Source organism: Anopheles darlingi, chromosome 3 (genome assembly GCF_943734745.1).
Source record: "Anopheles darlingi chromosome 3, idAnoDarlMG_H_01, whole genome shotgun sequence".
In the NCBI taxonomy this organism is placed as follows: Eukaryota; Metazoa; Arthropoda; class Insecta; order Diptera; family Culicidae; genus Anopheles; species Anopheles darlingi.
In genome coordinates this window covers 32078439-32106252 of record NC_064875.1, presented here as the reverse complement: position 1 = coordinate 32106252, position 27814 = coordinate 32078439, and the positions used below count along the sequence as shown (strand labels likewise).

The following is a 27814-nucleotide window of genomic DNA, read 5'->3' as shown; positions in this document are numbered from 1 at the left end:
ACAACCACATTGCTTCTGTTAAGCATGTTAAATCGTATTAAACCCCTGAAGATCTCCTTAACAATATTTATCTACTGTTCGACTGTTCACTCGACACTATCCTATCCTATCTCTATCTTGGGGATATCCACATTTTTAAACTCAAATAGAACATTTAGACGATAGTGAAGCATATTTGTATATTAGCCATTGCTGATTATTCGCAATTGCATTTTTGCTATGAATACTGTTCATTTGATGACTTATTGATGCATTATGAATTCGATACACATGAATTGGCTGTTCTATCAGTAAAAAATATTTTGAATGCGTACGTAAATCTAGCCATAGGTGAAAAGTTACAGGTCTAAATCATATGATAAAGTTCTTATAAGGATGCATGAGCAAGCCTTTCATTTGAATCTCCTATTCATAAAAGCACCATGTGAACAGACCAAAAATTAAAATTCCAAGATCTGGGACTAGGTATCAGGAGTCAATTATGTAAACAATTTACTATCACTTATCTCTATTATCACTTTTAACTTTTAGAAAACCGCATATCTGTAATAAATCGTGTACAGTACTGATCACGTAATCATGGTTGCTGATCGCTGCTTTCGTAAATAAAATAAACTCTCTGCGCAATTAGGTAAATAAACTCTCTTCAGTACCATGCATTTACAGTTTAAATTTCCACGAGTCGTTAACCTATGTAAAATATTGTGTACCAGAATCAGTCACAGAAAGACTAGAGGATATAAAGCACAGTCGGAGAGAGTGAAAATTCTATGAACATGAGAGAGTTGCATGATCGCGTCGTGCATTCAGAGAGTTTTCGTGAGAAAGTTCTCTCAGAATTTTCTTTCCAGAGCTGAGACAAGTATTTAGGCGACAGCGCGATCTCGGGATCTAAACATTTTCATCTCGACATCGACATCAGCTAGTGATCGGGGAGGTCGTGCGGATCGTTTGAGTGAACAAGAGTGATAACAGCAGATAGTGGAACTTGTGATCAGTTTTGTACGAGGATGAGCTCATTATAAACACAATCATGCAAATTTGTAACATAGAAAAGATAGCATCTTTGAAGCGATTAATTTAACTAAAACGATGCTAAGTGAATCTATAAATTACTCAATTAGAAATCCAGAATGGTACTTTTGTTAGAATTTACAATACATACGATAATACGATTTGGTAAAGTGTCTTGTGTTATCTGAACTAAAGCAAGTGACAATACTTTTTCAATCAATCAATTCATCAATCAATCAATTGATCCTAAACATGTCGGGTCTATCACAGAAACGTCGCAAGTGAAACACGTCGCAGAAACGTCGTGGATGACAGCAAGTATAATCATTTACGAAAATATTTGATTAACGGTTTATTTGGCTTCGTAACATCGTGAGTGTTACCTATTCCTAATTGCCTAGAAGCAGTAAATAAAATACATCACGAAACATTCTGGACTTAGGAAATAATCTAGCTTCTCCTATTTGAATTAACACATTACAAAACATCAAATCGCATAACAACCTTCGACATATTAATCGTATGGTTTTTTACAGCAAAATAAAACAGAATCCTAAATTGATTTAGTTTTGCTCATGTGTTAGTTCTTTTAAACACATGTGTGCTACTACATCGATTTAAGAAGCTGCTAAACATCGATTAAAGTGAGTTTATTTACGTACGATTGTCATATGCACCATCTATACACGAAGTGAATTCTTTTTGCAAACAAGATCCTTCTTTATGTTTCACACACCACATGATCGATGAACGATCGAATCATAAAGATACTATCGCACCTGTGGATTCAACGTTCACAAGTTACATTTCTATCATACATCTCTAGTTTATTAGAAACAGAAACACATTAGTGAGAAACAAGGATCATTTTAAAAATTTAATGTGAATCAAAGTGATAAATACGTTCAGCAATAGCCGTGGCCACACGGGGCGAAAACTCTAGCGCAAACGAAAAAATTAATGCCAAAACGTTTACGCTTGCCGTTTACATGCTGTCAAACGATTATAGGTCCGTGGAGCGTAAAACCTAGAGTAAAAGCTGTTTGCAAACGGAAGGGCTCGCAATATGTTCTATTTGTGGTTTACATTGATAGATAGTGATCATTGCTAGTGTGTTCAATCCTTTTCTTCCACAAAACGATTTTAATTTCCTCAACCCGGCCACGTAAACATATCGAAGCGTAAACGATTTGGCATTAATTTGTAAATTTGCGCGCAAATTTTCGCTCCGTGTGGCCACGGCTAATGACAAAATGTTTGTGTTCTAATTTCAATTGCGTTCATCCGGAAAATCGTGCAGCATCGTGGATAGCAGTTGTGTCGCAAATGTGCTTATCATTTAAATGTTCATTTGTGCCACAGCTCCTGTCTAAGATGCTGCTTGTCTTCGATAAATAGAAAATACGTGCTTACATCGTGAATGATCTATATGAACAGTATTCACTATTTAAGGTTTCTTACTAAATTGTCTGTAATGACGATCCTTGAATTGTTTGTGTCTCGCTAAGTCGATAGCACCGAAGAACTAAACATGAGTAAATTATAAGCAAGAATGTCCCTAGGAATGTCCTACCATTGGAAAATAATCTAGCATCTCCTTTGACATATTAATCGTATAGTTTCTTATAGAAAAATAAAACAGAATCCTAGATGGATGTAGTTTTACTCATGTGTTAGTTCTTTAGAAACACATGTGTGCTACTACATCGATTTAAGAAGCTGCTAAACATCGATCTAAGTGAGTTTATTTTCTGAATGTAAATTCTGTTTGCAAACAAGATCCTTCTTTATGTTTCCAACACGACATGATCGACGAACGATCGAATCATAAAGATACTAACACACCTGTCGATTTAACGTTCACAAGTTACATTTCTATCATACACCTCCAGTTGATTAGAAGCAAGAACACATTAGTGAGAAACAAGGATCACTTTAAAATTTTAATGTGAATCAAAGTGATAAATACGTTCAGCAATGACAAAATGTTTGTGTTTTAATTTCATTGGCGTTCATCCGGAAAATCGTGCAGCATCGTGGATAGCAGTTGTGTCGCAAATGTGCTTATCATTTAAATGTTCATTTGTGCCACAGCTCCTGTCTAAGATGCTGCTTGTCTTCGATGCATAGAAAATTCGTGCTTATATCGTGAATGATCTATATGAACAGTATTTACTATTTAAGGTTTCTTACTAAATTGTCTGTAATGACGATCCTTGAATTTTTTGTGTCTCAATAAGTCGATAGCACCGAAGAACTAAACATGAGTAAATTATAAGCAAGAATGTCCCTCGGAATGTCCTACTATTGGAAAATAATCTAGCATCTCCTATGACATATTAATCGTATAGTTTCTTATAGAAAAATAAAACAGAATCCTAGATGGATGTAGTTTTACTCATGTGTTAGTTGTTTAGAAACACATGTGTACTACTACATCGATTTAAGAAGCTGCTAAACATCGATCTAAATGAGTTTATTTTCTAAATGTGAATTCTGTTTGCAAACAAGATCCTTCTTTATGTTTCCAACACGACATGATCGACGAACGATCGAATCATAAAGATACTAACACACCTGTCGATTTAACGTTCACAAGTTACATTTCTATCATACACCTCCAGTTGATTAGAAGCAAGAACACATTAGTGAGAAACAAGGATCATTTTAAAATTTAATGTGAATCAAAGTGATAAATACGTTCAGCAATGACAAAATGTTTGTGTTCTAATTTCAAATGCGTTCATCCGGAAAATCGTGCAGCATCGTGGATAGCAGTTGTGTCGCAAATGTGCTTATCATTTAAATGCTCATTTGTGCCACAGCTCCTGTCTAAGATGCTGCTTGTCTTCGATGCATAGAAAATTCGTGCTTATATCGTGAATGATCTATATGAACAGTATTTACTATTTAAAGTTTCTTACTAAATTGTCTGTAATGACGATCCTTGAATTGTTTGTGTCTCGCTAAGTCGATAGCACCGAAGAACTAAACATGAGTAAATTATAAGCAAGAATGTCCCTCGGAATGTCCTACTATTGGAAAATAATCTAGCATCTCCTATGACATATTAATCGTATAGTTTCGTATAGAAAAATAAAACAGAATCCTAGATGGATGTAGTTTTACTCATGTGTTAGTTGTTTAGAAACACATGTGTGCTACTACATCGATTTAAGAAGCTGCTAAACATCGATCTAAGTGAGTTTATTTTCTGAATGGGAATTCTGTTTGCAAACAAGATCCTTCTTTATGTTTCAAACACGACATGATCGACGAACGATCGAATCATAAAGATACTAACACACCTGTCGTTCAAAAGCTACATTTCTATCATACACCTCCACTTGATTAGAAGCAAGAACAAATTAGTAAGAAACAAGGATCATTTTAAAATTTAATGTGAATCAAAGTGATAAATACGTTCAGCAATGACAAAATGTTTGTGTTCTAATTTCAAATGCGTTCATCCGGAAAATCGTGCAGCATCGTGGATAGCAGTTGTGTCGCAAATGTGCTTATCATTTAAATGCTCATTTGTGCCACAGCTCCTGTCTAAGATGCTGCTTGTCTTCGATGCATAGAAAATTCGTGCTTATATCGTGAATGATCTATATGAACAGTATTTACTATTTAAAGTTTCTTACTAAATTGTCTGTAATGACGATCCTTGAATTGTTTGTGTCTCGCTAAGTCGATAGCACCGAAGAACTAAACATGAGTAAATTATAAGCAAGAATGTCCCTCGGAATGTCCTACTATTGGAAAATAATCTAGCATCTCCTATGACATATTAATCGTATAGTTTCGTATAGAAAAATAAAACAGAATCCTAGATGGATGTAGTTTTACTCATGTGTTAGTTGTTTAGAAACACATGTGTGCTACTACATCGATTTAAGAAGCTGCTAAACATCGATCTAAGTGAGTTTATTTTCTGAATGGGAATTCTGTTTGCAAACAAGATCCTTCTTTATGTTTCAAACACGACATGATCGACGAACGATCGAATCATAAAGATACTAACACACCTGTCGTTCAAAAGCTACATTTCTATCATACACCTCCAGTTGATTAGAAGCAAGAACAAATTAGTAAGAAACAAGGATCATTTTAAAATTTAATGTGAATCAAAGTGATAAATACGTTCAGCAATGACAAAATGTTTGTGTTCTAATTTCAAATGCGTTCATCCGGAAAATCGTGCAGCATCGTGGATAGCAGTTGTGTCGCAAATGTGCTTATCATTTAAATGCTCATTTGTGCCACAGCTCCTGTCTAAGATGCTGCTTGTCTTCGATGCATAGAAAATTCGTGCTTATATCGTGAATGATCTATATGAACAGTATTTACTATTTAAAGTTTCTTACTAAATTGTCTGTAATGACGATCCTTGAATTGTTTGTGTCTCGCTAAGTCGATAGCACCGAAGAACTAAACATGAGTAAATTATAAGCAAGAATGTCCCTCGGAATGTCCTACTATTGGAAAATAATCTAGCATCTCCTATGACATATTAATCGTATAGTTTCGTATAGAAAAATAAAACAGAATCCTAGATGGATGTAGTTTTACTCATGTGTTAGTTGTTTAGAAACACATGTGTGCTACTACATCGATTTAAGAAGCTGCTAAACATCGATCTAAATGAGTTTATTTTCTAAATGTGAATTCTGTTTGCAAACAAGATCCTTCTTTATGTTTCCAACACGACATGATCGACGAACGATCGAATCATAAAGATACTAACACACCTGTCGATTTAACGTTCACAAGTTACATTTCTATCATACACCTCCAGTTGATTAGAAGCAAGAACACATTAGTGAGAAACAAGGATCATTTTAAAAATTTAATGTGAATCAAAGTGATAAATACGTTCAGCAATGACAAAATGTTTGTGTTCTAATTTCAAATGCGTTCATCCGGAAAATCGTGCAGCATCGTGGATAGCAGTTGTGTCGCAAATGTGCTTATCATTTAAATGCTCATTTGTGCCACAGCTCCTGTCTAAGATGCTGCTTGTCTTCGATGCATAGAAAATTCGTGCTTATATCGTGAATGATCTATATGAACAGTATTTACTATTTAAAGTTTCTTACTAAATTGTCTGTAATGACGATCCTTGAATTGTTTGTGTCTCAATAAGTCGATAGCACCGAAGAACTAAACATGAGTAAATTATAAGCAAGAATGTCCCTCGGAATGTCCTACTATTGGAAAATAATCTAGCATTTCCTATGACATATTAATCGTATAGTTTCTTATAGAAAAATAAAACAGAATCCTAGATGGATGTAGTTTTACTCATGTGTTAGTTCTTTAGAAACACATGTGTGCTACTACATCGATTTAAGAAGCTGCTAAACATCGATCTAAGTGAGTTTATTTTCTGAATGGGAATTCTGTTTGCAAACAAGATCCTTCTTTATGTTTCAAACACGACATGATCGACGAACGATCGAATCATAAAGATACTAACACACCTGTCGTTCAAAAGCTACATTTCTATCATACACCTCCAGTTGATTAGAAGCAAGAACACATTAGTGAGAAACAAGGATCATTTTAAAATTTAATGTGAATCAAAGTGATAAATACGTTCAGCAATGACAAAATGTTTGTGTTCTAATTTCAAATGCGTTCATCCGGAAAATCGTGCAGCATCGTGGATAGCAGTTGTGTCGCAAATGTGCTTATCATTTAAATGCTCATTTGTGCCACAGCTCCTGTCTAAAATGCTGCTTGTCTTCGATAAATAGAAAATACGTGCTTACATCGTGAATGATCTATATGAACAGTATTTACTATTTAAAGTTTCTTACTAAATTGTCTGCAATGACGATCCTTGAATTGTTTGTGTCTCGCTAAGTCGATAGCACCGAAGAACTAAACATGAGTAAATAATAAGCAAGAATGTCCCTCGGAATGTCCTACTATTGGAAAATAATCTAGCATTTCCTATGACATATTAATCGTATAGTTTCTTATAGAAAAATAAAACAGAATCCTAGATGGATGTAGTTTTACTCATGTGTTAGTTCTTTAGAAACACATGTGTGCTACTACATCGATTTAAGAAGCTGCTAAACATCGATCTAAATGAGTTTATTTTCTAAATGTGAATTCTGTTTGCAAACAAGATCCTTCTTTATGTTTCCAACACGACATGATCGACGAACGATCGAATCATAAAGATACTAACACACCTGTCGATTTAACGTTCACAAGTTACATTTCTATCATACACCTCCAGTTGATTAGAAGCAAGAACACATTAGTGAGAAACAAGGATCATTTTAAAATTTAATGTGAATCAAAGTGATAAATACGTTCAGCAATGACAAAATGTTTGTGTTCTAATTTCAAATGCGTTCATCCGGAAAATCGTGCAGCATCGTGGATAGCAGTTGTGTCGCAAATGTGGTTATCATTTAAATGCTCATTTGTGCCACAGCTCCTGTCTAAGATGCTGCTTGTCTTCGATGCATAGAAAATTCGTGCTTATATCGTGAATGATCTATATGAACAGTATTTACTATTTAAAGTTTCTTACTAAATTGTCTGTAATGACGATCCTTGAATTGTTTGTGTCTCGCTAAGTTGATAGCACCGAAGAACTAAACATGAGTAAATTATAAGCAAGAATGTCCCTCGGAATGTCCTACTATTGGAAAATAATCTAGCATCTCCTATGACATATTAATCGTATAGTTTCGTATAGAAAAATAAAACAGAATCCTAGATGGATGTAGTTTTACTCATGTGTTAGTTGTTTAGAAACACATGTGTGCTACTACATCGATTTAAGAAGCTGCTAAACATCGATCTAAATGAGTTTATTTTCTAAATGTGAATTCTGTTTGCAAACAAGATCCTTCTTTATGTTTCCAACACGACATGATCGACGAACGATCGAATCATAAAGATACTAACACACCTGTCGATTTAACGTTCACAAGTTACATTTCTATCATACACCTCCAGTTGATTAGAAGCAAGAACACATTAGTGAGAAACAAGGATCATTTTAAAAATTTAATGTGAATCAAAGTGATAAATACGTTCAGCAATGACAAAATGTTTGTGTTCTAATTTCAAATGCGTTCATCCGGAAAATCGTGCAGCATCGTGGATAGCAGTTGTGTCGCAAATGTGCTTATCATTTAAATGCTCATTTGTGCCACAGCTCCTGTCTAAGATGCTGCTTGTCTTCGATGCATAGAAAATTCGTGCTTATATCGTGAATGATCTATATGAACAGTATTTACTATTTAAAGTTTCTTACTAAATTGTCTGTAATGACGATCCTTGAATTGTTTGTGTCTCAATAAGTCGATAGCACCGAAGAACTAAACATGAGTAAATAATAAGCAAGAATGTCCCTCGGAATGTCCTACTATTGGAAAATAATCTAGCATTTCCTATGACATATTAATCGTATAGTTTCTTATAGAAAAATAAAACAGAATCCTAGATGGATGTAGTTTTACTCATGTGTTAGTTCTTTAGAAACACATGTGTGCTACTACATCGATTTAAGAAGCTGCTAAACATCGATCTAAGTGAGTTTATTTTCTGAATGGGAATTCTGTTTGCAAACAAGATCCTTCTTTATGTTTCAAACACGACATGATCGACGAACGATCGAATCATAAAGATACTAACACACCTGTCGTTCAAAAGCTACATTTCTATCATACACCTCCAGTTGATTAGAAGCAAGAACACATTAGTGAGAAACAAGGATCATTTTAAAATTTAATGTGAATCAAAGTGATAAATACGTTCAGCAATGACAAAATGTTTGTGTTCTAATTTCAAATGCGTTCATCCGGAAAATCGTGCAGCATCGTGGATAGCAGTTGTGTCGCAAATGTGCTTATCATTTAAATGCTCATTTGTGCCACAGCTCCTGTCTAAAATGCTGCTTGTCTTCGATAAATAGAAAATACGTGCTTACATCGTGAATGATCTATATGAACAGTATTTACTATTTAAGGTTTCTTACTAAATTGTCTGCAATGACGATCCTTGAATTGTTTGTGTCTCGCTAAGTCGATAGCACCGAAGAACTAAACATGAGTAAATTATAAGCAAGAATGTCCCTCGGAATGTCCTACTATTGGAAAATAATCTAGCATTTCCTATGACATATTAATCGTATAGTTTCTTATAGAAAAATAAAACAGAATCCTAGATGGATGTAGTTTTACTCATGTGTTAGTTCTTTAGAAACACATGTGTGCTACTACATCGATTTAAGAAGCTGCTAAACATCGATCTAAGTGAGTTTATTTTCTGAATGGGAATTCTGTTTGCAAACAAGATCCTTCTTTATGTTTCAAACACGACATGATCGACGAACGATCGAATCATAAAGATACTAACACACCTGTCGTTCAAAAGCTACATTTCTATCATACACCTCCAGTTGATTAGAAGCAAGAACACATTAGTGAGAAACAAGGATCATTTTAAAATTTAATGTGAATCAAAGTGATAAATACGTTCAGCAATGACAAAATGTTTGTGTTCTAATTTCAAATGCGTTCATCCGGAAAATCGTGCAGCATCGTGGATAGCAGTTGTGTCGCAAATGTGCTTATCATTTAAATGCTCATTTGTGCCACAGCTCCTGTCTAAAATGCTGCTTGTCTTCGATAAATAGAAAATACGTGCTTACATCGTGAATGATCTATATGAACAGTATTTACTATTTAAAGTTTCTTACTAAATTGTCTGTAATGACGATCCTTGAATTGTTTGTGTCTCAATAAGTCGATAGCACCGAAGAACTAAACATGAGTAAATTATAAGCAAGAATGTCCCTCGGAATGTCCTACTATTGGAAAATAATCTAGCATTTCCTATGACATATTAATCGTATAGTTTCTTATAGAAAAATAAAACAGAATCCTAGATGGATGTAGTTTTACTCATGTGTTAGTTCTTTAGAAACACATGTGTGCTACTACATCGATTTAAGAAGCTGCTAAACATCGATCTAAATGAGTTTATTTTCTAAATGTGAATTCTGTTTGCAAACAAGATCCTTCTTTATGTTTCCAACACGACATGATCGACGAACGATCGAATCATAAAGATACTAACACACCTGTCGATTTAACGTTCACAAGTTACATTTCTATCATACACCTCCAGTTGATTAGAAGCAAGAACACATTAGTGAGAAACAAGGATCATTTTAAAAATTTAATGTGAATCAAAGTGATAAATACGTTCAGCAATGACAAAATGTTTGTGTTCTAATTTCAAATGCGTTCATCCGGAAAATCGTGCAGCATCGTGGATAGCAGTTGTGTCGCAAATGTGCTTATCATTTAAATGCTCATTTGTGCCACAGCTCCTGTCTAAGATGCTGCTTGTCTTCGATGCATAGAAAATTCGTGCTTATATCGTGAATGATCTATATGAACAGTATTTACTATTTAAAGTTTCTTACTAAATTGTCTGTAATGACGATCCTTGAATTGTTTGTGTCTCAATAAGTCGATAGCACCGAAGAACTAAACATGAGTAAATTATAAACAAGAATGTCCCTCGGAATGTCCTACTATTGGAAAATAATCTAGCATCTCCTATGACATATTAATCGTATAGTTTCGTATAGAAAAATAAAACAGAATCCTAGATGGATGTAGTTTTACTCATGTGTTAGTTCTTTAGAAACACATGTGTGCTACTACATCGATTTAAGAAGCTGCTAAACATCGATCTAAGTGAGTTTATTTTCTGAATGGGAATTCTGTTTGCAAACAAGATCCTTCTTTATGTTTCAAACACGACATGATCGACGAACGATCGAATCATAAAGATACTAACACACCTGTCGTTCAAAAGCTACATTTCTATCATACACCTCCAGTTGATTAGAAGCAAGAACACATTAGTGAGAAACAAGGATCATTTTAAAATTTAATGTGAATCAAAGTGATAAATACGTTCAGCAATGACAAAATGTTTGTGTTCTAATTTCAAATGCGTTCATCCGGAAAATCGTGCAGCATCGTGGATAGCAGTTGTGTCGCAAATGTGCTTATCATTTAAATGCTCATTTGTGCCACAGCTCCTGTCTAAAATGCTGCTTGTCTTCGATAAATAGAAAATACGTGCTTACATCGTGAATGATCTATATGAACAGTATTTACTATTTAAGGTTTCTTACTAAATTGTCTGCAATGACGATCCTTGAATTGTTTGTGTCTCGCTAAGTCGATAGCACCGAAGAACTAAACATGAGTAAATTATAAGCAAGAATGTCCCTCGGAATGTCCTACTATTGGAAAATAATCTAGCATCTCCTATGACATATTAATCGTATAGTTTCGTATAGAAAAATAAAACAGAATCCTAGATGGATGTAGTTTTACTCATGTGTTAGTTCTTTAGAAACACATGTGTGCTACTACATCGATTTAAGAAGCTGCTAAACATCGATCTAAATGAGTTTATTTTCTAAATGTGAATTCTGTTTGCAAACAAGATCCTTCTTTATGTTTCCAACAAGACATGATCGACGAACGATCGAATCATAAAGATACTAACACACCTGTCGTTCAAAAGCTACATTTCTATCATACACCTCCAGTTGATTAGAAGCAAGAAAAAATTAGTGAGAAACAAGGATCATTTTAAAATTTAATGTGAATCAAAGTGATAAATACGTTCAGCAATGACAAAATGTTTGTGTTCTAATTTCAATTGCGTTCATCCGGAAAATCGTGCAGCATCGTGGATAGCATTTGTGTCGCAAATGTGCTTATCATATTAATGCTCATTTGCGCCACAGCTTCTGTCTAAGATGCTGCTTGTCTTCGATAAATAGAAAATACGTGCTTACATCGTGAATGATCTATATGAACAGTATTTACTATTTAAATTTTCTTACTACATTGTCTGTAACGACGATCGTTGAATTGTTTGTGTCTCAATAAGTCGATAGCACCGAAGAACTAAACATGAGTAAATTATAAACAAGAATGTCCCTCGGAATGTCCTACTATTGGAAAATAATCTAGCATCTCCTATGACATATTAATCGTATAGTTTCGTATAGAAAAATAAAACAGAATCCTAGATGGATGTAGTTTTACTCATGTGTTAGTTCTTTAGAAACACATGTGTGCTACTACATCGATTTAAGAAGCTGCTAAACATCGATCTAAATGAGTTTATTTTCTAAATGTGAATTCTGTTTGCAAACAAGATCCTTCTTTATGTTTCCAACACGACATGATCGACGAACGATCGAATCATAAAGATACTAACACACCTGTCGATTTAACGTTCACAAGTTACATTTCTATCATACACCTCCAGTTGATTAGAAGCAAGAACACATTAGTGAGAAACAAGGATCATTTTAAAAATTTAATGTGAATCAAAGTGATAAATACGTTCAGCAATGACAAAATGTTTGTGTTCTAATTTCAAATGCGTTCATCCGGAAAATCGTGCAGCATCGTGGATAGCAGTTGTGTCGCAAATGTGCTTATCATTTAAATGCTCATTTGTGCCACAGCTCCTGTCTAAAATGCTGCTTGTCTTCGATAAATAGAAAATACGTGCTTACATCGTGAATGATCTATATGAACAGTATTTACTATTTAAGGTTTCTTACTAAATTGTCTGCAATGACGATCCTTGAATTGTTTGTGTCTCGCTAAGTCGATAGCACCGAAGAACTAAACATGAGTAAATTATAAGCAAGAATGTCCCTCGGAATGTCCTACTATTGGAAAATAATCTAGCATCTCCTATGACATATTAATCGTATAGTTTCGTATAGAAAAATAAAACAGAATCCTAGATGGATGTAGTTTTACTCATGTGTTAGTTCTTTAGAAACACATGTGTGCTACTACATCGATTTAAGAAGCTGCTAAACATCGATCTAAATGAGTTTATTTTCTAAATGTGAATTCTGTTTGCAAACAAGATCCTTCTTTATGTTTCCAACAAGACATGATCGACGAACGATCGAATCATAAAGATACTAACACACCTGTCGTTCAAAAGCTACATTTCTATCATACACCTCCAGTTGATTAGAAGCAAGAAAAAATTAGTGAGAAACAAGGATCATTTTAAAATTTAATGTGAATCAAAGTGATAAATACGTTCAGCAATGACAAAATGTTTGTGTTCTAATTTCAATTGCGTTCATCCGGAAAATCGTGCAGCATCGTGGATAGCATTTGTGTCGCAAATGTGCTTATCATATTAATGCTCATTTGCGCCACAGCTTCTGTCTAAGATGCTGCTTGTCTTCGATAAATAGAAAATACGTGCTTACATCGTGAATGATCTATATGAACAGTATTTACTATTTAAATTTTCTTACTACATTGTCTGTAACGACGATCGTTGAATTGTTTGTGTCTCAATAAGTCGATAGCACCGAAGAACTAAACATGAGTAAATTATAAACAAGAATGTCCCTCGGAATGTCCTACTATTGGAAAATAATCTAGCATCTCCTATGACATATTAATCGTATAGTTTCGTATAGAAAAATAAAACAGAATCCTAGATGGATGTAGTTTTACTCATGTGTTAGTTCTTTAGAAACACATGTGTGCTACTACATCGATTTAAGAAGCTGCTAAATATCGATCTAAATGAGTTTATTTTCTAAATGTGAATTCTGTTTGCAAACAAGATCCTTCTTTATGTTTCCAACACGACATGATCGACGAACGATCGAATCATAAAGATACTAACACACCTGTCGATTTAACGTTCACAAGTTACATTTCTATCATACACCTCCAGTTGATTAGAAGCAAGAACACATTAGTGAGAAACAAGGATCATTTTAAAAATTTAATGTGAATCAAAGTGATAAATACGTTCAGCAATGACAAAATGTTTGTGTTCTAATTTCAAATGCGTTCATCCGGAAAATCGTGCAGCATCGTGGATAGCAGTTGTGTCGCAAATGTGCTTATCATTTAAATGCTCATTTGTGCCACAGCTCCTGTCTAAAATGCTGCTTGTCTTCGATAAATAGAAAATACGTGCTTACATCGTGAATGATCTATATGAACAGTATTTACTATTTAAGGTTTCTTACTAAATTGTCTGCAATGACGATCCTTGAATTGTTTGTGTCTCGCTAAGTCGATAGCACCGAAGAACTAAACATGAGTAAATAATAAGCAAGAATGTCCCTCGGAATGTCCTACTATTGGAAAATAATCTAGCATCTCCTATGACATATTAATCGTATAGTTTCGTATAGAAAAATAAAACAGAATCCTAGATGGATGTAGTTTTACTCATGTGTTAGTTGTTTAGAAACACATGTGTGCTACTACAGCGATTTAAGAAGCTGCTAAACATCGATCTAAATGAGTTTATTTTCTAAATGTGAATTCTGTTTGCAAACAAGATCCTTCTTTATGTTTCCAACAAGACATGATCGACGAACGATCGAATCATAAAGATACTAACACACCTGTCGTTCAAAAGCTACATTTCTATCATACACCTCCAGTTGATTAGAAGCAAGAACAAATTAGTGAGAAACAAGGATCATTTTAAAATTTAATGTGAATCAAAGTGATAAATACGTTCAGCAATGACAAAATGTTTGTGTTCTAATTTCAATTGCGTTCATCCGGAAAATCGTGCAGCATCGTGGATAGCATTTGTGTCGCAAATGTGCTTATCATATTAATGCTCATTTGCGCCACAGCTTCTGTCTAAGATGCTGCTTGTCTTCGATAAATAGAAAATACGTGCTTACATCGTGAATGATCTATATGAACAGTATTTACTATTTAAATTTTCTTACTACATTGTCTGTAACGACGATCGTTGAATTGTTTGTGTCTCAATAAGTCGATAGCACCGAAGAACTAAACATGAGTAAATAATAAGCAAAAATGTCCCTCGGAATGTCCTACTATTGGAAAATAATCTAGCATCTCCTATGACATATTAATCGTATAGATTCGTATAGAAAAATAAAACAGAATCCTAGATGGATGTAGTTTTACTCATGTGTTAGTTCTTTAGAAACACATGTGTGCTACTACATCGATTTAAGAAGCTGCTAAACATCGATCTAAGTGAGTTTATTTTCTGAATGGGAATTCTGTTTGCAAACAAGATCCTTTTTTATGTTTCAAACACGACATGATCGACGAACGATCGAATCATAAAGATACAAACACACCTGTCGATTTAACGTTCACAAGTTACATTTCTATCATACACCTCCAGTTGATTAGAAGCAAGAACACATTAGTGAGAAACAAGGATCACTTTAAAATTTTAATGTGAATCAAAGTGATAAATACGTTCAGCAATGACAAAATGTTTGTGTTTTAATTTCATTGGCGTTCATCCGGAAAATCGTGCAGCATCGTGGATAGCAGTTGTGTCGCAAATGTGCTTATCATTTAAATGTTCATTTGTGCCACAGCTCCTGTCTAAGATGCTGCTTGTCTTCGATAAATAGAAAATACGTGCTTACATCGTGAATGATCTATATGAACAGTATTCACTATTTAAGGTTTCTTACTAAATTGTCTGTAATGACGATCCTTGAATTTTTTGTGTCTCAATAAGTCGATAGCACCGAAGAACTAAACATGAGTAAATAATAAGCAAGAATGTCCCTCGGAATGTCCTACTATTGGAAAATAATCTAGCATCTCCTATGACATATTAATCGTATAGTTTCGTATAGAAAAATAAAACAGAATCCTAGATGGATGTAGTTTTACTCATGTGTTAGTTCTTTAGAAACACATGTGTGCTACTACATCGATCTAAGTGAGTTTATTTTCTGAATGTGAATTCTGTTTGCAAACAAGATCCTTCTTTATGTTTCCAACACGACATGATCGACGAACGATCGAATCATAAAGATACAAACACACCTGTCGTTCAAAAGCTACATTTCTATCATACACCTCCAGTTGATTAGAAGCAAGAACAAATTAGTAAGAAACAAGGATCATTTTAAAATTTAATGTGAATCAAAGTGATAAATACGTTCAGCAATGACAAAATGTTTGTGTTCTAATTTCAATTGCGTTCATCCGGAAAATCGTGCAGCATCGTGGATAGCAGTTGTGTCGCAAATGTGCTTATCATTAAAATGCTCATTTGTGCCACAGCTCCTGTCTAAGATGCTGCTTGTCTTCGATAAATAGAAAATACGTGCTTACATCGTGAATGATCTATATGAACAGTATTTACTATTTAAGGTTTCTTACTAAATTGTCTGCAATGACGATCCTTGAATTGTTTGTGTCTCGCTAAGTCGATAGCACCGAAGAACTAAACATGAGTAAATAATAAGCAAGAATGTCCCTCGGAATGTCCTACTATTGGAAAATAATCTAGCATCTCCTATGACATATTAATCGTATAGTTTCGTATAGAAAAATAAAACAGAATCCTAGATGGATGTAGTTTTACTCATGTGTTAGTTCTTTAGAAACACATGTGTGCTACTACATCGATTTAAGAAGCTGCTAAACATCGATCTAAATGAGTTTATTTTCTAAATGTGAATTCTGTTTGCAAACAAGATCCTTCTTTATGTTTCCAACAAGACATGATCGACGAACGATCGAATCATAAAGATACTAACACACCTGTCGTTCAAAAGCTACATTTCTATCATACACCTCCAGTTGATTAGAAGCAAGAACAAATTAGTAAGAAACAAGGATCATTTTAAAATTTAATGTGAATCAAAGTGATAAATACGTTCAGCAATGACAAAATGTTTGTGTTCTAATTTCAATTGCGTTCATCCGGAAAATCGTGCAGCATCGTGGATAGCAGTTGTGTCGCAAATGTGCTTATCATTTAAATGTTCATTTGTGCCACAGCTCCTGTCTAAGATGCTGCTTGTCTTCGATAAATAGAAAATACGTGCTTACATCGTGAATGATCTATATGAACAGTATTTACTATTTAAAGTTTCTTACTAAATTGTCTGTAATGACGATCCTTGAATTGTTTGTGTCTCAATAAGTCGATAGCACCGAAGAACTAAACATGAGTAAATTATAAGCAAGAATGTCCCTCGGAATGTCCTACTATTGGAAAATAATCTAGCATTTCCTATGACATATTAATCGTATAGTTTCTTATAGAAAAATAAAACAGAATCCTAGATGGATGTAGTTTTACTCATGTGTTAGTTCTTTAGAAACACATGTGTGCTACTACATCGATTTAAGAAGCTGCTAAACATCGATCTAAGTGAGTTTATTTTCTGAATGGGAATTCTGTTTGCAAACAAAATCCTTCTTTATGTTTCAAACACGACATGATCGACGAACGATCGAATCATAAAGATACTAACACACCTGTCGTTCAAAAGCTACATTTCTATCATACACCTCCAGTTGATTAGAAGCAAGAACACATTAGTGAGAAACAAGGATCATTTTAAAATTTAATGTGAATCAAAGTGATAAATACGTTCAGCAATGACAAAATGTTTGTGTTCTAATTTCAAATGCGTTCATCCGGAAAATCGTGCAGCATCGTGGATAGCAGTTGTGTCGCAAATGTGCTTATCATTTAAATGCTCATTTGTGCCACAGCTCCTGTCTAAAATGCTGCTTGTCTTCGATTACAAGGAATTCGTGCTTACATCGTGAATGATCTACAGTGACCGGCATAAGTAAAAGCCCACCCCTAGATTTTTGTAGATTTTCGATTGTAAATCCTATATTTTCTATCGTAAACGGCAAGTGTTGTGGTTTTCTTGAAGGTTTAACATTCCTCTTTCAGTTTCACTAGCTTTCATCTCGATTGGATCGATAACAAATTTTTGATAAATGTTTAAATGAGAGATGGTCGATCACAGATGTGACAAAAGTAAAAGCCCACCTACAATGAAATTTCCTTAACAATGAATATGGTCCATCCTTAGCTCGGATTTTAAGTTACAGGTGTTTTGGCATGCCGTCTACACGATTTCAGATGTATTGAGGTTCAAACTTGTTGAATAACTTCCAAAAAAATAATTGTTTTGATGATAACATAATTCTTAATGAAATTTTTATCTAAAATTTCACACAAATTCTTGATCCGTCAAAAATCTTGGCTGTGAGAAGGCCATTTGAGAAGGGGAGTGACGCGGGAACATTAAAAAATATCAGTTATTTTAGCAGTATGTTTGGGATCACTGCCCTGTTGCATAACAAAAGTGCTTTTAAATGGGCTTATTCGTACTGAGTCCATCAAATAGTTATTAAGGGTGTCAACATAATTTTCGCCCGCCGTAATATCATCATTTTCTTTAAATTGTCCACAAGAGCCATGGAAACTCCACCCCGCAACTTCATACTACCACCTACGTGCTTGATTATGACCGGTACATTACGTTCTTGCAAACCATGGTTTATTTTCCGCCGATCTCTTTCGTGATGGTTTATATTAAATGTTTCCATTTATGATTCACCAGAGTGTAGAACATTGATTTAGCCTTCTTTTAGCTTGGTTACACATTTCCTGGTGAAATTCAAACGTTTAACCATATTTTTGGATTATTAACGGAAGACTTTTAGCATACGCACTCTTGTACTCATGTAGAGCTAATCTGATGTGGCATAGTTTGCTCCAAAATAGACAGCGACAGGGTTTTCATGATGGAACAGATAGTTAATTCTAACGATTTCCTAATCTCTGGAATGGTTTTTATCATTTGTTCGATCATTCGTCTTCCCAGAACGTCCGTTTTAAAATCTCATTTGCTGTTCTGATGAACATTGGTGATTAGTCATGATGGCATAAAGGTGTCCCCTACTATTAAATTTTTTTCATCTAATATCTGTTGAGACACATGATTGAATCAATGCTCCATAAGAAGATTTCAGGCATGCAACGATTTTTTTCCTCTCATACACCCATTTCTTTTGCGAAAACCCGTTCGCAATCGACTTACTACTGAAACTGCTACGATTGATGGATTAAATTACTGTAAACAATAAGGGGGGGGGGGCTAAAACTTTAAAACAAATGTAAACTAAAGGCCTTACAAAGATATAGTAACCAGAGGGCTTTATTAGAGTCACAATAATATTTATTGTAAAGTGGGCTTTTACTTTTGTCACATCTGTGATCGACCATCTCTCATTTAAACATTTATCAAAAATTTGGTATCGATCCAATCGAGATGAAAGCTAGTGAAACTGAAAGAGGAATGTTAAACCTTCAAGAAAACCACAACACTTGCCGGATACGATAGAAAATGAAGGATTTATAGTCAAAAATCTACAAAAATCAAGGAGTGGGCTTTTACTTATGCCGGTCACTGTATATGAACAGTATTTACTATTTAAAGTTTCTTACTAAATTGTCTGTAATGACGACCCTTGCATTGTTCATGTTCTGGACAGTGTACTGTTGTTACCACTACTACTCTCGCCTAAAATCCTAGTAGCAAACGAAGGTTATGCTGCAAAGTTAATGGGTGCTGTCGTATCAGTTGCTATTGAATTGTAAAAGTTTCTTATTGTTTGTTTACAATAAGAGTAGGGGCAAATAGGTGGCTAGTCTGAGGTGAGCTTAGCAGTTTCACGACCAGCTTATCCAGATGTGCAGGAGCGTCCTCCTTTTCTAATTTTTTCGACAGCATTTGCACAGCGATGGAATACTTATTGTTTGCTGAACGAGGTTGACATGACCCACCTCGAGTGTCCCATGGCGCAGCCCAGGTTCACCAATTGGCCCTCGACCAGCAGTATGATATGTCGTTCGTTCGGCAGCAGATAGCGATGGACCGGCGTTATAATAGTAACCTGATCTTTCGCCGTTTCTTTAAGGAACTCCACGTTTTCCTTGCCGTCTACATGTCTGATGTTGCAAACGATCGAGTCGTCCGGCAGGTTATCTAACCCACCTTGGAGGCTTCCTCCATGATCGTCACCTAGAAACATGTCATTGCCGCCTGCAGAGTATTAATACGATCGATTGCTTTCGGTTATAATAATGCATCCACTGCGAACTGCGGAAAGCCTGAGCACATCTTTTGGCGGTTCAGGCGTTCAGGCGGAAAGCCTGAACACGCATTGCTGTAACCAACCCCAACATACACCTAGCCGGCAATCATCATATCGACAGCACACTGTATACCATCCAGCAATGACTCGGCACATCCGTACAAATGATTAAATTGGCTTTTCGTTACAGAGTCATTGACGTTGATTGCTGTCACACGGATCTGTCCCTCATTGAGCACCCGACAGAGGTCGTCGTTTCTTCACTGACTCGCCTGATGTTCTCCGACAGCTCCAGATATTCGGTGTGGATCAAATTAGTAAATGGATCAAATGGAGACGATCATCTTTATCGTTCAGAATCATATCCTCCGTTTCGCCCTTCAAGGCGTACGCTTTGCCTACTTTGACCGTGGCGACTCATAATCCTGTATGCTGAAGATGCTCCACTCTGCGCCCACCTCGATAAGAATTGCTTTCAGTACTGCGGTTCCGATGGTCATATGGAAGAAGCCTGCGATGTGCGGACCCTTAAGGACCTGTGACGAACCATACTTCTTCTGGCAAGCCAACTAATCTGCGCACTCTCTGCCAGAAGGATTTGTTGGCGACCAAACAGCGTTAAACTGATTTACGAGATGTTATACGATGGCGTTGACATTTTGCTGATAGATATGGAGTGTTCAACGGGACAACTGATAGGCGAATGTACTCGCATAATTTCAAACTGCTCTAATAAAACAAAAAGAAAAACTTGAAATCGATTTGTTGCGATTTGAAATTTCACTTCCAGCACGATTTGCGCTATCTTCGGAACATTTTATGCTTTTGGAAGCGTCTGGAAAATTGTTTTTTTTCGAAAATGAAAATTTTTCATGCTAGTAATGCTGAAAAAACCTACGCTTGGCTTATTTGAGGTAGAAAAATTCGCCGGTTACTAAAATGTTTCAGGGAATCGTAGGGAATCGTTTACGAACATATTTAAACATATCCAGGCGTAACATGGCTGGACCTATTCGATGAGGAGTCAATCAATTGATAATGATCACTTCGTTATCGACACCAGCCGCTTAAGTCTGGATAATATAATTCAGAACAATCTCCACACGAACTGAAAGAAAACAAAAATCATATCTGAATGTTGAAATATGTCGAGACAATCTTGGATAACATAGCATCTACTTAAACTTGTGCAACTTATTGAAGCTAAGTGATGGATTGCCTAAAGTGGATTGGGAAAGAAATTCGTAACAGATCAGATTTATCTGTTTGATCTTTTCTAAATAGTTCGATTTCTTTATTTGGACTGATTCTGCATATCTGTTTTGGGATGTTTTGGGGTCTGAACGATTTGCAGGTTCGGCATTTTCAGTTCTTCTGCGTTCATCGGTGCGCCACCACGATGACTCTCCTCTTCAAATGAAATTCGTAAACGGCTAAGCGGTGTCTTGGGCATGAACATCCTGTAGAATTGTGCACCGATACATTTCTTTACTTGTGATACAAAATGTCGGACACGGAATAAAATTGAAACAATCACCGGCAGTTTTTTCATCCACAGAACTCCTCGAACCTCGAAGTGCAATGAACTTACGGTAGATAAGACTTACCTGTTTGTAGTAGACCTTGGAGTGTATTAAGGGATTTTTCGAAGATATACGAAAATCGGCGTGAGGGTCGTTATTTCGGATCTAAGCAATACTTCTAGTTTGAGTTCACGACGCAAATGAAATTACTTGAACTATCGAGTCAAATAACGCAACCCACCTGTAGCTAGAAAATGAACAGCGCAACAAGAGTTCTTTTCCGTTGAATTGCTTCAGCTTGTTTCCCTTTTGCATTCGGGGCTTGTTAAGGTTTTTTTTATTTGAGCGCGAGCAGAAGAAAACCATTAAAAACCAAAATAAGCTTTTCTGAAAACAAAAACCTATAACCATAAAACATAAATACGTAACCTCTTTTAAGAATACGAATAACTTCATTCCATACGAATAATAATTTTTGTTCGATTTCTATTTTTTCTTGATACGTTTGTATAGTACATCGCTAATCATAATCCATAGCTCAACTACTGCAACTCAACTATGCAACGGCAAACAATAGAAATTCGGAAAATGAAGAGCAACGTTGATTCTACTATAACAGTTCGCTAATTCATTAATAAAGGAAATATTAAAATAAAAAGTTACAAGTAAACGATCATTTCCAAACAAATCTACTCTACAGAATCGTATCTATAGCCTTTATATGCTCTTAGTTATGATTTGGAAATGGAAGAATGTGCAAGTATAACATGAATCGCGGATCAACATTGTCTTTTTTGCCTCATTTTTTATTAAGAATAAACATTTTTTGAAATTACTCGCTCTCTCTATCTCTGTACTGTCATTCGTGCTTAAGTGTTTAGATTGATTCCCATCTATTAGAAACGTTTCATTTTTATTTGTAATAGTTTCACAACAGAATCAAACTGATTTTAGAATAAACTGAATTGATTTAAATGTTTTGACTCACTTCCAAAAGTATAGGCATCGTTGGATCAGCACTTTTCGGATGGAATATCCAACAAATTATGTTGCTTATACTTGTTAGACGTAGTTCAGCGTTGCACACTTATCGACGATCCCTCATTTACTGCAAGTTATTGGAAGAGAAGCAAAATCGGGACGATGTGATATAATCAACAAACTATCTCGTTATCAACACATCAGGAAACAATGCCATTGACATCGTAACCTACTTAGTTAGCTAACGGAATAACTCTTGGCTCTAACGTACATCCTACATGTCTTGTCGCTGTGGAGCAAATTTTATCCAGTTTTCATCTTAACAAGTTCCCGCTGCGAAATGATTGATTACTCCGTTAGCGAGGGTTGCACACCGTCATGCATGGAGATGCTGTAACGAGCCGTTTATTCCATAAACTATTTACACGCGCGTATCTGTCAGCTAAAAAGGACTTACACACTTTAATCAACTTCAACTATAACTACCTCGACAGCAACCGACGTCTCTTTGTCGTTGCTTAGGCTATGCTAGATCTAGATCCCGCATTCACAAATGATCTACCATGGTTTGTTTCCACGTATTTGTGAACGGAATCTTCAGTATCAGTACCTTCGTGTTAGGTACCCTTCGCTCGAGGATGCTTTCCAGCTTGGTCAGCGGAACAATTTCCACCTTATCGGGCACATCCGTCTGATAGGTGACACTCGAGGGTTCGTCGCTACCCGGTACCGGTTTCAGGATCGGAATCGTTTCGCCCAGCTTGTTCGGTACGCCACTATCGTCCACGTTAGTGCCAATGTACAACTCCGTCACGCGCAGCAGTTCCTCCGTGATGACCCAAACGACCAGCTGCAGGGTGGCATGTAGCTTCAGTAATCCTTTCAGAATCATCTGATTCGTAGCCGCAGATTGCGAGACGTACGTGGGGATGAGCAATAGTTTGGTCAAGTTCCGACAGCTCACGATGTGCTTATCGAAGCCCAGCTTGATATCGCAGTTGATCAGCTCTAGTTGTTGCAGTGTGGCCACCTTCGCAATGCCATCGAGAACGGTGAACATGTCAAAGTTGTCCTGACCCTTCTCCAAACGCAATCGCTTCAGGAAGCTCAGCTTAGGCAGAATCTCGGCCAGATTTGCACCGATCTCCGTACACTCACCCAGCTCGAGTGATTCCAGCAGCACCAACGAACCAAGCGCGTCGATTGAGGTCGCTCCCAGCTTGGCGATCGATGTCAGTGATAAGTGTTTCAGATTACGTAATGCACCCAGCTGCCGCAGATCACCGTCCACCGAAATCGGAGCAGACGATTTCAGGCGTAACTCTTCCAGGTTTTTGCCATGTTCAAAGTTAATGAAATCGATCGGATCGTTTTTGATTGCCAGTGCGTTCACCACGCGCAGATTAGGGTTCGAGCGTAACAGCTTGCCAACGACAGACGACGAGCAACGGCACAAGTCGATCGTCTCGATCTCCGGTGCCTGCCCGATATGCTCGATAAAGCTTCGCCACATCTCATCGTTGCTGCCTGCGTTCAACACTTTGCGCAGATCGAGATGCTTTGTACCGTTCTTGCGTAGTTTTGCGATCATACCTCCCCAGTCCTTAACGTACGAGTTCTTCATTCGAACCGTTCGCCAGAAGCGCTGATGATTGCCCACATGGTTCCACATTCGACACACGCTACTGGCTCGGAGGAGTTCCTGAGGTGTTACAATCAAACGTGTTAGTTCATCAGCACATATCAGGAGATTCGATTGCATTAAGGCACAGACGCTTACTTGTACTTTGAGGTAATCGAAGATCTGCATCAACGCTTGGTATCCAGCGGATACCTCCGAAAGGAAGTTGGAAGGATCCCGAGCACTGCCGTTACTTGCTGTGATATGATGGTTTCTGGAGGATCCCACATGGCTACCGGTCCCTCCAATGCCGCCGCCCACCGCAGGTAAAACTCCCTCACCAGAGAGTCGATCGTTCGTGCCAAGATGTTTGTTGTTTGGCCCAGATACTGCATTGCTTGCCATCTTTCGTGATTCGTCCACACTTTTGCTGGTGACGAGAGAAAGAAAGAGAAAACGCACATGTTGAACTCATGATGTGATATTAAGAGCTAGTTGTCTCGTAAAATTTGTATACAATGTTCAATAAATCATGTTGGAAGTGTAGAATCTTCTTCCTAAATCATTAACAACCGCAAAACACAATCTATGAATGGGATTCAACTGAAAAACCAACAAGGACGGGATAGAGAATTGAAACCAAAAAAAGAGGAAATATGCTTTTTGGGACATTTTTGGGGGATCTCTGGACAGGACTCTTGTTTATCTGCTAAGTTCCTGAAATCGAGAGAGAAGAGAGAGAGAGAGAAAAAGAAAAAAAGTCTGACAGCCAAACATATCTTATGCGATGGTGCGTTCTGTGCGAAACGCATAGTAGCTTATGGCATGCGGTTGGGTGACACTGACAAGATATTAATTGATGGTCTCTACGTGAAATGATAGCTGACTCGAACTGACCATTGAGCTTTCTTCGAGAATGCGAGAAGAATTTGTAGAATCGTGCTGTGGTTCAATCACCCCGGGAATTATTTCAATAACAATGAGCAACGGTTGTCGTTGCTGATAGGGTTAGAATGTTAGTGACTAGGTGGGGTGCTCCTACTTCTGATGTGTTGTTTACTATCAGTAGCCGTTAATGATCAACCCGAAATGAAAGCTTCGAATGGCAGTGTGAGAACACTTACGCGATCGTTGGCTGCTGTTGGGGCAGGTTTGTGGATTTCGATGCTTTTTTGCTTTTCGCGCTCGTTTCTTTTCCCTTTGGCACTACCACATACTCATTGCCACCGATGACCAATATTTCCTGTGGTGGCTTGTCTGTCTCCGAGTTCTTCGCACCGCCCGACGGTTGAGATTTGGGGTGCTTTGAGCTAGACTGAGGGTGTTGGGGGGTCAATGCTTTATCCTTTTGTTTCGATTTCTCTTTATGCACTAAATTAGATGATGCGTTGTGTCCGCCGTCCGTCGCGATCGTCTTGTTCGATGAAGATGATTTGCTGTTTTTGGCCACAGTATTAGCAGTGGAAGCAGCAGCCGCTGCTACAGGCGCATTTCCATTGCTAGTATCATGCATTCCGAACGATTCTTTGTAGTTCTGAGCAAGTTGCGCTTCCGCGGCCACAGCATCATCGACACAACTCTTCAAAAAAGGGAAATATCAATCAACATTTAAGAAACATTTCATTGATACCGCATCGCGACAACGCTCACAGGAGCTGCCTGTGCTTAGCTTAGTGCTAAGCATACAAAACTTACCTTGCACGTGAAGCGCCGAGCTAATGCTTCGGCGGTTGTAGCAGTAACACATTCCGGGTGATACATTGCATAACAAACAATGCATTGCAGTTGCGGTATCATCCCCATCGCTGGTAGGCACTGTATCGTGCATGTATCCAGCCTTTTGTTCGCCAACGATCGATATCAGGTAACGGGAACAGTGCAAGTTGATAGACGCGAGATCAATTGTAACGTTTCAGTTTTTCGTAGGATATCGACATAAACAGAATCAGCCGAATGTCCCGAAAGAAATCAAAGGCAAGCAAGCATAAAGGTTGTCATAAGGGAGAAAATAAACCATTTCTAAAGAGAAGCTCTCACGCCAAGGCGCCAAAGTGGAGGGAAACAAGAATGGGGAAGATTGTTCTACACTACCAGCTTCGAATGAATGCAGGAATCAATGTTACCGTTATACGGAGCCCGGACAAGCTCGTTGTTACCGCTGCGATACCAACTTACCGATTTTTGCCAACAGGTTTCGCTCTATCCTGATTGTTGATATTTTCATTTCCCTTAGTTGATCCGCTGAACACGTTGTTGCGTGACGATACCGTCAGAACGCCTGTGCCACCACCACCTGCGCCCACACCGGAGGATGCATTGCTTTTCGGCGATAAGCGGCCCGCTTTGGAGTACGGTGATGGAGGCGTCGGACTTGCACCTTTCGGCATTTTAGGTTTCGGTACCCGTTTGCCCAAGTCAGCCGAACTATCCAGAATCGTCGCTGTCGGTGTACCCGAAACGGAACGTTTCGGCGGATTTCCATACGATTTTGCACTCCTGAGGAAGAAAGAAATCATCAATTGAATTCAGATTTTCACCACCTTTCAGCCCTAAATGCTTTTATGCTAGTTCAATGTCCAGTTCAATGTCTCATTGCGCAGGCTATACTCACCGAATTGTCTCTTCCTCCGGATTGCCACCAACCGGTTCCTTCACGAATGTAAAATTATCCATCGTCAGATCGTCATGTAAAGCAGACACTATATCATTGCGAGTTCGCAACTTTCTGCCCTGTGGCGTGATATAATACACTTCCCCCTTATCCTTGCTGTTGCCTTCCATGTTGGCACGATAAACCTGCGACAGAGAGGGTTCGAGGAAAACGGAAACGTCCTTAGTCCCTTGATCGAGCGTCCACGACGTGTGCAGCGCTAGGAGGTCTGTACTTACCAGCTCGCGTTTCCAGCCGTATTTAAACGGTAGCTTATAGATAACATCCTGTGTATTAACAGGGACATTTACTTTCTTCTTGGCCGCCGCCGCTGCTACAGCCGTCGCCGCCAACTTCGTGGCATCCTGACCACCAGCTACAGCACCGCTAGCGACATCCATATACTCCTGAAACGAGTAAAACACAATTCGATGATCTCGCCGATTGTTCGCGCCACAACTGCACCGACTGACGGTCGCATACCTGCTTGATCTCGGGGTGATCGTCCACTGAGGCCGTTTCTACTGGGCCTCCCACCTCTTCCTCGGATTTGTTGTTCTCTACAGTTCGGTTGTTCTGACTTTTCAAGGCCGTCCGGAACGCATCGGAGGTGGTGCTTGGAGAGCCTTCGCAAGGAAGAAGAAGAACATTATATAATGACGATTGAGGGCGTTAGAAAACTGGGAATTTCCACCAGCACATAATGCACTTTCGTTATCTTTCGCTCTGAGCGCTTGACAACCCGACAACAAACCGAGAAGCGGAAACTGCGATACGCGCGAAGGCGCGCAAATGTCATCGAGGCAAGTGAGCTCGCGTTTTCATAAATCGAAGCAACAGGGAAGCAGAAGGGAACAGCAGGTTGCCCATTTCTAGGCAGAAAAGTGTGCCTTGTAGGATGATTGTAGAAAGAAGAAGAAGAAGAAGTCACCTAGATTGTCGCTGACGGCATCCTCTTCGAATCCGGCAAAACCATCTTCGTCGCTCTCCGAGTCGATCTCGCTGAATTTCCGCTTTTCAC

General features: G+C 37.5%; 1 protein-coding gene across 3 annotated transcripts in view; it reads right to left on the bottom strand.

The window, feature by feature from the left end:
* Nucleotides 1-21827: 21827 nt before the first annotated feature.
* Nucleotides 21828-27814, bottom strand: part of LOC125956140 (uncharacterized) — a 6703-nt gene continuing 716 nt past the window's right edge. The window contains exons 1-10 of one of the 3 annotated variants that reach the window (XR_007469143.1): nt 27725-27814; nt 27277-27419; nt 27033-27200; nt 26755-26939; nt 26319-26639; nt 25839-25980; nt 25268-25722; nt 24303-24573; nt 22980-24224; nt 21828-22913 (exon numbers count right to left, since the gene is read on the bottom strand). The exon at nt 27725-27814 is cut by the window's right edge and continues 716 nt beyond it. Coding sequence is in view for 2 of the 3 variants with exons in the window: in XM_049687716.1 (XP_049543673.1) it covers nt 23070-24224; nt 24303-24573; nt 25268-25722; nt 25839-25980; nt 26319-26639; nt 26755-26939; nt 27033-27200; nt 27277-27419; nt 27725-27814 (2930 nt within the window). In the remaining variant the exon portion in view is untranslated. Of the gene's footprint in view, nt 24225-24302; nt 24574-25267; nt 25723-25838; nt 25981-26318; nt 26640-26754; nt 26940-27032; nt 27201-27276; nt 27420-27724 lie in introns of all 3 variants that reach the window. The other 2 variants (XM_049687716.1, XM_049687717.1) reach the window with 2 other exon arrangements.